This window comes from Canis aureus, chromosome 3, assembly GCF_053574225.1.
Source record: "Canis aureus isolate CA01 chromosome 3, VMU_Caureus_v.1.0, whole genome shotgun sequence".
NCBI lineage: Eukaryota > Metazoa > Chordata > Mammalia > Carnivora > Canidae > Canis > Canis aureus.
The window spans coordinates 28,502,276-28,515,921 of NC_135613.1; the positions used below are offsets into that span (position 1 = coordinate 28,502,276).

At 44.7% G+C, this 13,646-nt stretch overlaps 1 protein-coding gene across 2 annotated transcripts in view; it reads left to right on the top strand.

Annotated features, from left to right (window-relative positions):
* The window catches only part of DNAJC11 (DnaJ heat shock protein family (Hsp40) member C11), a 75,363-nt gene that overhangs the window by 21,865 nt on the left and 39,852 nt on the right, over positions 1-13,646 (top strand). The window contains exons 2-5 of one of the 2 annotated variants that reach the window (XM_077891396.1): positions 635-777; positions 3,789-3,918; positions 6,005-6,078; positions 13,011-13,112. In XM_077891396.1, the coding sequence (XP_077747522.1) occupies positions 3,831-3,918; positions 6,005-6,078; positions 13,011-13,112 (264 nt within the window). In that variant the 5' untranslated portion in view covers positions 635-777; positions 3,789-3,830. The remainder of the gene's footprint in view (positions 1-634; positions 778-3,788; positions 3,919-6,004; positions 6,079-13,010; positions 13,113-13,646) is intronic. The other variant, XM_077891395.1, reaches the window with a different exon arrangement.

Genomic DNA, 13,646 nt, shown 5'->3' on the forward strand with positions numbered 1-13,646 from the left:
TTTTCAGACTTAAAAGCACAATACACCTCTTAATTTTATGTAGGATTTTAGAAATGAGTCTGCAACTAAAGGTTTCATTTTTAATGATATCACAGATTTTGAAATGATATCAGTGTTTTTATGATTAAGAGTTTATCATTTATGAAATATCGACCCAGTGACCTTAGCTATTCAGTTATGATGAAAGGCCCAATCTAATCTTCTATTGAATGTAATATTTATTAAAAATGAAACCTCTCATTTCTATTACTTAATCAATAGCACATTAAGCCATTTATTAATATGATTACAGAAGGCCTTGCAGATTAGATATTCCGCCCCCTTGTCATCTAGTTTTAACAACCAGAAAACAGCAGCCTAAGCTAGAAGTCAGCCAGATCTGTCTAATCGTGCACTTGTAACTTTTATGAGATGCTGGAAAGAACAATTAAAATTTGCAGAAAGAAAATAATTTATAATTGTTGTCTAGGAAGGTACAAGCCCTTTTTTACATCATTACATAGGTAAACCTACTTGGAGAAGATCTACTTTATTTAGTTAACTATTACGTATTTGCTTAAAACAATGGGGTTTGGTACAGCTGGCGTACTGGCCAGGTGTGGCAAGAAATGTATTGCATGATTGATCTTGGCAGGGAAAGAAGCCAGTTGTAGGAGAAAGAAGAAAAACCTGCAGACATCAGAATGTTGAGACACATCTCTTCTATGGAGTCTTGTGTTCTCTATTGAAATAGAATGTACATCTAGAAGACGGCACTCATCACAAGCTTGCAGTTCAGTAAGTTTTCACAAACCAGGACCGCTTCACAAATGAGCACTTCTGCCACCCCATGCCACAGTGGTGCCTTCTCTCTGGACTGTTCCGATTTCTGCATGCAGGCCACCTCAGAGGATCAAGCTTCACTGTGACAGGGTAGCCAGAGTGACCAGCTCCCTACTGTGTGCACAGCATGCTTGAGCACTGTACAGGTCTTTCTTCACTTCCAACAGTGACTTTGAGGAGAGAGGTACTGTCCACAATTTCAAGTTGAGAAAACAAGGAAGAGGTTTTACAAGAACCACACTTACAAGCTTGTGCTGTGTGTTGGGTACACTGTGAAGCCCTGTATGGTCACCTCTCGTTTCATTGTCTCCCCGTCCCTGAGAGTTGTCATCTCCTTTTGCCAATGAGCAAATTAAAGGTCGGAAGCTCGTTTGCCCCAAGCCTGTGTTTTTTACCAGTAAACTTGGAGGTCGATGTGTCACCACAGTGGAAATTTTGTAGATGAGCAGATGGAGAGAAAGAGAAGGCAGCCAACTACAAGTTGTTCATTGTAATTCTCAGAGGTTGCACCAAAGAGAAGATGGAAGAAAAACAGTGGTGCTAGCATGAGGCAGCATCTGCCTGATTCTTGGAGGCCAAGGGAGGCTCAGTCAGCAGGGTCTTTGACCCTTTCCAAGGAGCTGCTGATTTAAAACCACATGCAGGGATCCCTGGGTGGCGCAGCGGTTTGGCGCCTGCCTTTGGCCCAGGGCGCGATCCTGGAGACCCGGGATCGAGTCCCACGTCGGGCTCCCGGTGCATGGAGCCTGCTTCTCCCTCTGCCTGTGTCTCTGCCTCTCTCTCTCTCTCTCTGTGTGACTATCATAAATAAATAAATACAAATAAAACTACATGCAGATGGTACTGTCCAAATAAGCAGTAAAGGTCCATGTCTGGTTTAAAGCACAGGCTGAGGGGCTCAAGGATAGCTCTTTCTTTTCTGGATAACAGATCATGTGAAGTCAGAGCTGGAAAGGCTCAGAGAAGTCAGCCAGCCGGCCACCTCCTCCCCAGACGAAGAAGCCATGGGCTTGCTTAGAGGTGAAGACACTGTCCTGAGGGCACCAACGGGCACCAGGCACATGCAACACACATCTTACTAGTCATGGTGCTATCTTCTTTTGGAGTTCTTTCCTTGTTTAAAACCTCTGGTAGGAGTGCCTGGAGGGGTTCAGTTGGTGAAGTGTCTGCCTTTGGCTCAGGTCATCATCTTGGGGTCCTGGGATGGAGTCCCAAGCTGCTCCCCGCTCAAGCAGGGAGTTTTCTTGTCCCTCTTCCCCCCCTCCCCCCCGGCCCCCGCATGCTTTCATGTGCTCTTTCACACTCTCTCTCTCTCAAAAAAACGAAAATCCGTGGGGATCCCTGGGTGGCTCAGTGGTTTAGCGCCTGCCTTTGGCCCAGGGCATGATCCTGGAGCCCCGGGATCAGGTCCTGCAGTGGGCTTCCTGCGTGGAGCCTGCTTCTCCCTCTGCCTGTATCTCTGCCTCTTTCTCTCTCTCTCTCTCTCTCTCTCTCTGTCTCTCATGAATGAATAAATAAAATCCTTAAAAACAAAAGCAAAAAAAACAAAAATCTTTTTAAAAAATTTTTAAAAACTTTTTGTAGACTTGTACAACATTGCTGGTTTTCTAGCATCTGAATAACTTAGTCTCATATAAAGTGTTTACATTTTGTGCCAAAAATTACTACTAGAATATAATAAAATTTTGGTTTTTTTCCCTTAGTGGAAAAAACCCAAGAGTCCTGGAATTGGAAGATACCAAAAGGTTGTGGAAATTATTGAAAAATAGGTTCTAACGTTTTCCCTTGTACCCTTGATCACTTGATCAGACCCTATAAGCTTCTCCCTACAGATGCATGTTCTGAGACCTGCTCCTAGGGCACCGTTGGTCCTAGCATTGTCACCCGGGACCTGGTGGGTGGCCAGATGGCTGGTTTTTCAGGCCCCCTTGGCATGTTGGCAACCCAAAAATGGACTCCCTCAAATGTGAGGGAGTTGTCTCCCAAAATAAAATGTTCTTTACCTGACCATCATCTGTATAGAGCTGCCTATTGAGCATCATCTCTGATAGATCAGAATAGTCCCTGAGGCTGATACAAAATCAGACATAATACTTACCAAAAACAGGCCGAAGGAGCTAGCAGATAGGTGGCTCAGTGTTCCTAGGGCCCCTGAGAGGTCTGTTTCTGAGAACTACTCAGCTGTGTGGCAGGCAAGGTAGAATGTGGGTTTTGTCCTCACCACCACCCCTCCACCCAAGCCTCCCCTGCCGTCCCTTCTGTGTGGCTAAAACACATGCAGAGTCCATTCTACTTCGTGTCATCTGTTCTTCACATAGTTCATGTTCTCCCTCAGACTGAGGATGTGTGAGGACTGGGGGCTGTATGCATTGGAGAGGGGTATTCTGGGTTTGGGAGGAAGGACATTTGTTCCTGTTATAGGATAGCAAAGCATTTTTGCCTGCTTTCTGTGCTACCTTTTAGAATTAGAGGTTGAACCAGAGGCGTGTGTTAGTTTTACAATTTGTCTTTGATTTTTGAGGGTAAATATTCTGAATTTCCTTTATCAGAAAACCAAATAAAATGCATGCCATTTCCTGTATAGTGGTCTACAGCTTTTTTCCTGTCTACACCAATTTTCTGTTAAGAGTACCTTGGCATGATTTATCTCAAATAACTTAAGTTAAAAAGTAAGCGGTCTCTGACGTTTTTAGTTTCAGCTCAGAGCACATTGAAACCGTATAGAGATGCATCTGATAGCATTTCCCAGCAAAACACAGTTGATATTGACGTCCATAATTGATCACTTTATTAACTGAAAAAAAGAAGCCTCATTGAAGCAATAAAGCATAACTTCATTATGTCCTGTGTGCAGAGAACAGACATGTTGGAAAGTGGCTGACAGGCTCCCATTTCAAGACTGATTCTGATAATGATAATATTTAAGGAGCATCGATTGTTCTCTAATTGGATTTTTCTTTCTGTAGGCCTCTTCTGAAGAGCTGAAAGCTGCCTACCGGAGGCTGTGTATGCTCTACCATCCCGACAAGCACCGAGACCCAGAGCTCAAATCACAAGCAGAACGACTGTTTAACCTTGTCCACCAGGCTTATGAAGGTCAGTGGAGGGCTTGGCTTCATGCAGACGCCCTGGAAGCAGCGGTTCGATTTTTAAGAGACTTGATTTGTAGAGGACAGAAAGAGAGTCCTTAGAGGTGTATAAGAGAGGAGGTTAGGTTAGTGCTTTTTTACTGACAGGGGCCTTTGAAAGAGTAGTATTTTGCTTTAGAAATCAATGTGTCCAGTAAGTGGGAAATGAGAGTGCAGGTAGAGCAGCACACAGGGTCTGGGCTGCAGGGAGCACTCGGGCTCTAAATCGCTCGCTGGTTTTCTTCTAAAGGGAACTCTTAGAGGTAAAAGGCTGATCGCTACAGACAAGCCTTCTTTGTTCTCTTTTTTATGAGAAGATGTACAGGAATGTTTTTTTTTTCATATGACGCTGATTTTATTGGCTCTGGAGCATTCAGTTAAAGAAAGGTTCTAACAAAGGGAGGAAAATTATGTTAGGAAGGCCAACAGGAAGTAGAATCAAGTAATTCAGGTTTTTGTGCTTACTACATGTTAGGTGCTTCAGAAAGAGAATTTTGTGATGGAGTTGTGCATAAAGTGTTCAAATCACTGATAGGTCCAGAGTTGCCGTTGGAGATGGTGGGAAAGCTCTAGCAATGTAGTGGTGGTGGACACACAGCAATGTGAATGTCCTTATGCCACTGAATCATTGGCTGAAATTGATTCTGTGTTATGCATATGTTGCCAGTTTTAAAAACAAAAATTAAAAAAATATTAATCCATTCTTAGGATACACACTAAGTAAAATAAGTTGTTTATTCCAGAGCCATTTGGTGATTTGGTCCTTAGTTAGACCAAAAATTAGAAAAGTGTTTCTTTACAGAAATCAGAAATCAGAAAGACTTCTGATTGCAGACACAAAAGCATATGCTATATTTCACTTTATGGTTTTACCAAATAATTAGATTTTACTGAGGAGTAAAACTTGGGCTATGGCGTGTGGCACATGTCTGAGGTCAGCAGTGGGTCTTCAACGGACTTAACTCCATTCAGACCACTTCTGCGGCGGTCCTGACCAGAAACTTGATCCTTCTCTCATACTCTATTGCCTGCATGGCTGCATTGATTTTACTGCTGTCTAAATTGCCCATGTAGCCAGTTTGTGTGGTTTTGGAAATTCAGGGAAGAGTTAACAGAAAACCCTAGCAGAGCTTGTGGAAGTGCTGCGGCAGCAGACCTGGCCCCAGTGTTCATCCTAACGGGGAGACCAAAGTAAAACTGTGAATAAATAATTCCCTATGAAATCCTACAGATTAGCACGAGAAGTCTGCATCCCACGTTTTCCAGTGGTCAGCATTTCTTTCTTCCCCATTAGATTTGAATATGGATGGAGTCATTTACATCGTTTTTTAAATTAGGCCTAAAAATATATGGGAAGTCTCAAGGGAGAAAAGATTCAAAGGTCTGGAAGAGAAGCTGGCAGAGGAGAAGAGCAAGGACCATTGGCTTTCCTGACACTTATGTTCAGTTTGGATGCCCTCTCAGTAACTCTGCCCCTTGCTGAGAAATCTTTTTCTGATGTACTTACCTAAGTGATGTGGCCACCACCATAGTGACAGGTGTTTGTGTTTTCAAATGGTGTACAAAAAAGAAGAAAAGTGGGAAAGGAAAAAAAAAAAAAAAACACTCAGTCTTAGAAGGTAGTGAAACGCTATAATAGAGTAAGCAGTAAATCATCTTTTTTTTACAATCAGAGCCTGTCTGAATAAGCTTTAGAAACTGGAATTAACTCTTTCAGCCTGGGTCCATTTTAGGCTGTGGCAGAAACTTAATTCTGTTAAAAATAACTGTTCTTTACTGATCCTAGGGTACAGCTTCCTATAAGGTGCATCTCACAATTAAGAGTAGCTTGGACATGAAAAATCCACTATTTTTCCTTTATGTCCATCTTTAAGCACATCCTAGATCAGATCTGAGAGGCAGCTAGGAGGAAAAATGCACAGGGGATGAAGAGAGCCTCTTGGTGAAATTGTGGCTGGACAGGGAAGAAGAAGAGGTGGACATACTTGATGATGTTGCCAGGTCTGGAAGGAGAATTGTGTGCTTTGTAAACATGTGTGATTTTTAATTTGCAGTGCTTAGCGACCCCCAGACCAGGGCCATCTATGATATATATGGGAAGAGAGGACTGGAAATGGAAGGATGGGAGGTAAGAAAAACCGCGTGTCAGTGTCCCAGAAGATTCCTCACACATCTACAAAACAACAGCCCCCCCCCCCCCCCCCCCCCCCCAGTCCTACAACCCAGATCACTGGGAAATACTGGGAAATGCTGAAGTACCTTCTTCACTTTGTATTCTGGTCTCAGAGACTGAGTTCTAGGCTAGGTTGTGCCTCCGTGTACCTCTGTGTGCTTGGGCATGCAGTGATCCAGCTGATCCTCAGTGTCCTAACCTGTCCTATAAAAAGCAAAGGGCATAGATGATGCCAGTCATTTCTAACCCAAGAGAGGGCACAGGCTGGTTAGGGAGCTGATGGAAGACCATTTCTTCAGGGCCCAGCTCTGTCTCCACATGCATTTCCTGCCATCCGGCACAGTTTTGTGCCCCTCTCGCCCCAGCTTACATGTAACCGGATCTGAGATGTGTTTGTGTTGGTCATGTGTTGTGTGTGGGAACAAAATGGAAGCCTGGAATAGTTGAGAACTACAGCATGAAAGTGCCCATAATGAAATAAGTTTCCCTGGCAGCCCTGCTGCATGAAAACAATCACTAAAATTCACAAGATTCTCTTTTCCCTCACGCTGCTGCCTCTCTCAGAGCCTTAAGCATGTCCATGTTACTGTCTGCAGTAGGAAGACATGAGGATCAAGTGGGAAAATGAATATGAAAATTAGTGATAAAACTCTTAAGTTGCTATAAGAACATGTAGGTGTTATGATTTAATTTCATTAAGGAAACTTGGTTCTGATGCCCAAGAAATTGTGGGAGGCTGTTAGTGTTAAGTTGGGCATTGCTGACTTCTTTCTTGTCACTGTATAAATTAAATTACCCTTGAAGTTCTTTTGGTATTTAATCTCAGGCCAGTAAGTCTGTCTCCTCTAACTAGTATTAAAGCCTCCTACAGGCTTTCAGATGAGGAGTACAAGAGAAGCGAGACAGGTTCTAGTTGCCTTTCCACTGTTGCTTAATATCGGTGGCTTATGGGCCATATTCTACCTGTGGCCATGTTTTGGGTGCCCACATGATAAACTGTAGCTGCTAACATTTAAAAATGGGAAGTTTTGCATAAATATCCAGTGGTCTTTCTTCTCTTGAAAAAATTAGAAAATCTGGGAGCAACATACCTGCATTGCCCTGTGAATATGGCAGTCCACCATATTTCAGGAGCCTCTTCCCCGTGGGTAGGGCTGTGCCGTGGCCTTCCCCAGTGCTCACCACTTCCTGTCTTCTTACAGCTGACCTGCCCTTCATCCGCATGTCCCACCTGGCTCCAGTAGGCATTTGATTTCTAGCCTTTGGCTTGATGGAAACAGCAGTGCTTCACATCACATTAGTTCATTGTAGCAGAGCCTTGGGTCTAATAGCTTAGCATTTCTCCATCCTAAAAGGAAAATAGAATCCCATTTTATTTATTGACTTTCTCCTCAACCTTTGTACACCCTGTTCAGACTCCATTGTTTTTTGAAGACGTAGGTTGGCTACAGTTTTTCATGGGTGCAGTCAGGGCCACTGAAAGGCTGGAGCCTCTCTTACATGTCCCTCCTTCAGAGTCTAGGTTGTTAATTCCCAGCAGCATTAGCCCAGCTAATGGAGCCAGCAGGGTAACATTTTCCTGGCAAAATGCTGCGTGGCTTCCTCTCGCCAAACCAGATTATCTCCCCATTAGAAACAAAGCAAAACCGCACACACAGTAATGATTATAAAAGTATGTAGACTGTCACAGATGGTGAATGGATAAGCTTTTATATTCATATATTTTTGTAAGCTACTTTATAAGGAAATCAAGTTCTCATCGATCAGAATTAGCTTGTGTGTGTTTGTGTGTATGTGTGTGTGTGTGTGTGAGAGAGAGAGAGAGAGAGATACTAAGCCTTCACTGAAGATAAAAATGCTTTCAAGGAAGAGCACATGAAAATACCTCCCCACATATTTACTAAGAAATGTATTGGTGGGATCCCTGGGTGGCGCAGCGGTTTGGCGCCTGCCTTTGGCCCAGGGCGTGATCCTGGAGACCCGGGATCGAGTCCCACGTCGGGCTCCCGGTGCATGGAGCCTGCTTCTCCCTCTGCCTATGTCTCTGCCTCTCTCTCTCTCTGTGTGACTATCATGAATAAATAAATAAAATCTTTAAAAAAAAATAAAAAAAAAAAAAAAAAAAAAGAAATGTATTGGTGCCTAGCATACGGTGGGCAATTAAGCCCATTGTTATGGGCGGTAAAGGAGTCTCACTGAACTGGAGCATTTTTGGGGCTGGCATCGTCACTGCTTCAGGCAGAGCTTCCTCCCCAGGGAGAACCTGAGTTCACATCATGCTGCTGCTAATATTCTTTGACTCTTAAACTTTGCTGATTGCTGATGATCTCCACTTGCCATCTATCTCTTAGTCTGAACACACGGGCAGTGGCTGAAAAAGGAAACGCACCATCAGAACCATAGCTCCGGAGACACCTTCGTCAGGGCCCTCCACAAGCGTATTGGCCTCTCCCTGTCTCAGGGGTGGGGGTCACCCCCTTCTGTTGGTTAGCACTGGGGAGGAAATGTGAGCTTGCAGGCTGCAAAGATACCGGCCCTGCTTTCAGCCATTAGTAAGTTTTCAGTCTCTTTTTTTTTTTTTTTTTTTTTAAAGAGAGAGCAAGAATAAGGAGGGTGGGTAGGGACAGAGGTAGAGACAGAATCCCCAGCAGACTCCACACTTGGTGCAGAGCCCCACAGGGGGCTCGATCCCACAACCCTGAGATCATGACCTGAGCCAAAATCAGGAGCAGACACTTAACTGACTGAGCTACCTGAGTGCCCCCCACTTTTATTTTCTTTTAACTTTTAAGAGACTTTGTCGTTCTCTGGCAGGATTCCAAAGGAAGGAGATGCAGAGGTGCAAGCATTCACCACTTGTGAAACCAGTCATTTTAGTTACCCAGGCTAATTAGTGGTGTTTGTGGGGATACTCAGGTGAAAATGAAATTGACTTCAGAATGGCAAGCCTCAACTTTGAGCTGGGAGTGCTTGATGGTGTTGAAGCTGGTAACAGCAGCCAGTGTAGTACAGTGCACAACTCAGTAGCACCGGCAGGTGTTAGATCACGTCCTGCGGCCCCAACCGTCCATGGTCTAGATTCTGTCTGCAGCCCCATAGGTGATCTGTGTCTCACTCTGCTCTGTCTCTGACATCAATCTTACGGTGTCTAGGAAAGTAACCTGCATTAGTAGGAGCTACAATCTGGTCAACATCATGAAAACAAAGACTTAGAAGCTCTCACAGACTAAGGAGACTAGATGACGAAATGCAAGCCGAGAGCCTAGACCAGATCCCAGAACATACAAGGGATGTTAGTGGAAAATCTAGTGAAATCCAGAAAGTCTGGGTTCAGTTCCTTGGAGTGCTCTAGGGTTGGTGTTGAATTTGGCAACTGTCCCTTGTTAACAGTGGGGAAAGCAGAGTGAAAGGTGTACAAGAGCTTCCGGTACTGTCTGTAATTTTTCCAAAGTTCTAAGTAATTTTCTAAAATTGTTCTAAAACCAAAGTCAAGGAGCGCCTGGGTGGCTCAGTAGTTGAGTGCCTGCCTTTGGCCCGGGGTGTGATCCTGGAGTCCCGGGGTCGAGTCCTGCATCGGGCTCCCTGCATGGAACCTGCTTCTCTTTCTGCCTGTATCTCTGCCTCTTGCTCTCTCTCATGAATAAATAACTAAAAATCTTTAAAAAATAAAAATAAATAAATAAAACCAAAGTCAAGTAGCTAGAATCAGAATTTTCAGACCAGACAGTATCTCGGGAAACCTGTAATTTAACCCCTCATCCATAGCTGGGATCTGAAGCTTAGAGAAGTGAAGTAACCCCCACACACACCTGATGCCACCAGGAGATTAGAGGCAGTGTGGGTGAGCCTGCCTTCTGTCCTTCTACCACACGGCCTTGCTTTTAGGGACCCCTGCCCCCTCGTCCACTGGGTAAATCACTCTTCCTGGTTAGCACAGGGATGGGCCTAGTTTGTAAATGGACAGTTAAGGCAAATGATACAGGTGTGTAGGATCATGGGCTGCATGTGATCCTCTCTGTTATGGAGCATGTCTGGTATTTACCAGCTAGCACAGGGTTCCAGGTGCTGTGTGACTTGTAGCTGGCTCAGTCTCCTACCCTTCTCTACCATGGCACAGTGTATGCGAAGGGCAGAAAGAACAGAGGATGTCAGGGAAGCAGGACTCTGCCCTGCCCTGCCCAGCTCTTCCCTGCTCTGGAGGTGCCAACCATCCTGACTTCACAGTTAGCTCTGATTATGTACCAGCTGTTTGCCAAACCTATGTAAAATCGGCTAGAAATGGAATGACCTCACACCTTTGGAGTATTTGCATCTTCAGCTCATCACAGTGTGGCAGAGAGAAAGGAATGTGTAGCTATTAATTCAGTCTGCAAAGGTCAGGCAGCTATAGAATTTCTGAAAACAAATCTTGTTCTGCTTTGGCCTCTGCAGAACCTGACACTTTCCAGCCTTTTAATTCCTGGAATCTTACAAATCTGTGTATTTTAAAAATCTCAGGAACTCGTGGAGTCTGTGTCATTGGTTAAAGTTTGGCTAGTCAGACTTGTGCATAATTTGCATTCTCAACACCAGTGTCCTGCTGGACAGAATATTCAGTGTGAAACCTTTTCATCCACGTAGAAGAGCTGGATTACTCTGTGACCCTTTGGAGCAGGTGCTTCCCATCCAGACCCTGCTTGGCCTTGGTAATGCATCACTTAGGTCACCACTGGCGGGTCCATAGTCACAGGCTTACCAAGTTAGGGTTCAGAGGTCACAATTTCTAAAATATTTTAAATCCTTTTTTCCTGATCTTTCTATATGTTCATGGTTAAATGGAGTAATTACTTATATTTCCCTGAAGCTCTTTTGTTTTTGTTCTCTGTACTGGAGGGAGAGGCTGATGGGAGACAAGGGAAGGTGATGAAAGTTGAAGCATCAAGCCTTCCTCCTGCTCTGTCCAAGGTCAGGACATAGGGTGGAAACCCATGTCCTCAACTTCAGAGAAATAGGGTGAGCCTCCATATCAGTTCAGTACAATGGAGGATGTTGCTGTGAGGCCACAAAGCAATCACTGATGTGCCGTTGAGGATTTTGATTTGTTTTTGGGTAATTTTTGTGTCTTCATTATAAAACTTGCTTTAGGGACACCTGAGTGGCTCAGTGGTTGAGCATCTGCCTTTGGCTCAGGGTGTGATCCCAGAGTCCTGGGATCGAGTCCCACAGGGGGCCTGCTTCTCCCTCTGCCTGTATCTCTGCCTCTCTCTGTGTGTCTCTTGGGAATAAATAAAAATCTTAAAAAAAAAAAAGAAAGAAAACTTCCTTTAAAAGAACCACTGCCACTTTTTAGTAATTATTGATTATAAGGGATATTAGAGCCAAAAATGTGTTCTTTATTTTTTCTCTTTACATCCTAAAAGCAGTAGTGAAAAATTTCTCAGTGCTTTTTTGAATAAGCCAGTTTTTATATTAATTTTTCTATATTGCTGAATAATAAAATCAAGGTGCACAAAACCTGGAGTATGACCCCATTTCTGTTAGAATGTACATGCACACGTGTGCACAGAGGGTGTCTAGGAAGATACATAAAAACTAGATGCTAGCCCTGAGAAGGACGGCGGAGAAGAGAGGGTGCTATAGGCAAATTGTACTGTATCCTTTATATCCTTCTGTACTATTTTGATTTTTTGCTGTGAGCGTGTATTTTTTTAAACAATTTTTTAAACTTGTGATTTCCAGGATTGCTTCTTCTCACATCACCTCCCTTTTTAGCTGTTCTGTGAGCAGCCTCTCAAGGCTCCTCTGTATTTCTCCCACTGATACAGGGAATGTGCTCTCTGGGTTTCCATGACTGTCCCACCCCCACTCTCAGTGTTCCTCACAGGCCGTGGAATCTTGGACCCTAGAAATCATGGGGTGCGGTTTCCTCTTTCACAGATGTGGGGCCTGAGGTCCAAGGTGGCATTTCCTTGCCTCTTTGAAATCTCTACTTTATGACAAACTAAGAAAAAAGCCAAGTTGGAATGCCTAATATTCTCCATATTTGACATCATTGTGTAACCCCGAGCATTCATGTGGTCTGCCCTTTGGTACTTGAGTACTGTTTATGCTAAAGTACATCTGACATTATACATTCTCAGGGGTATCCTAGTGTAGGGGGAAGAGTCCCACTGTTGTAAAGATGCCCAGGCCTGAAGGCCAAAGACCACTTGGTCCAAGCTTGGAAAGCTTCTCTAGTGATGGCCCCGGCGTACTGGGAAGAGACAGCAGGGCTACAGTGGGCACGTTTGCACTTTGCTTTCATCTTCAACATTTATTATCTGTGCTGGGATTCATTAGGAAATTTAGACTGTGAAACTTAAGGTGGTTTGTTCTTGGGGCTCCTTCGTGGCTCAGTCGTTTGAGCATCCGACTCTTGATTTCACTTCAGGTCATGATCTCAGGGTTGTGAGATTCAACCACACATCCACACTCAGTGTGGCTCCTGCTTAAGATTCTCTCCCTCTTACCCTCTGCCACTCCCCACCCCACCCTCGTGCATGACCTCTCACTCTGTCTCTAAAGAAAATTAAAAAATAAGGTGATGTGTTCTTTGTAAGGTCCTGCAGCCTCAGAGATCGGTTACTGAAACCAAGGATGCTTCTCTCGCTGGAGAGCTGAGGAAAAGCATGGCCCTGGGGATGATCAGGGAAGAGCTGAGTGGGTGTAAGTGTGAGCCTCACCTCATCAGAGACTGTGTGTCCACAGGAAAAACTCATTGGGGTGTCATTGCCATTCATAAAGTCCTGGGGAAAGGACTGGCCAGCCCAGGCCAGGTGGACACACCTCAGTTAATGATGTCCGCTCTTTGTGTGTTTTCTTTGCTTTCTGGGTCCTTAACTGTCTCCTCCTCCTGACTGTGTCCGCAGGTGGTGGAAAGGAGGAGAACACCAGCTGAAATCAGGGAAGAGTTTGAGCGGCTGCAGAGAGAGAGGGAGGAGAGGAGGCTGCAGCAGCGCACCAACCCCAAGGTGAGCCAGGCATGCTGTGGGGACAGTTTAGGGCATCGGTGGGCCCAGGATCCTTGTTGCTGGTGAGATTTTTTTTTTTTAAGTAATTATATACCAAATTGGTAGAACAAAATTTTGTTTATCTGAATGACATCTTTCTGGAAAGCAGCTTCCAGTGACTTTCAGCAAAGCTGCTGCTCAGGTCTTGAAGAAATGTGCCTTCAACCATGTGCACAGAAGACAAAACCAGTTCCAGATTTCTGGCCCAGACAGCAGCACAGCCCAAATCTTGAGACCCTTCCTTGCAGTCGAGCTGCCCAAGCCCTTGACAGGTTCCAGTCAGGGGATGCTATCAGGGAGAGGGCAGCCACCAGACTACTTAGGCTTGAGATATTTCCAGACTGCCTTAGGCGGGGGCCCAGGCTTTTATCCTCCCAGGATAGCAGTGCCATGAACACCAGTCCCCAGGTTCTTTAGGCAGCAATAAGATGACCCCCCTTTGACTCAGTCAGTTCCCCAGGGGAGCTTGAGTCCTGTGACCCTGAGTCTGAGAGT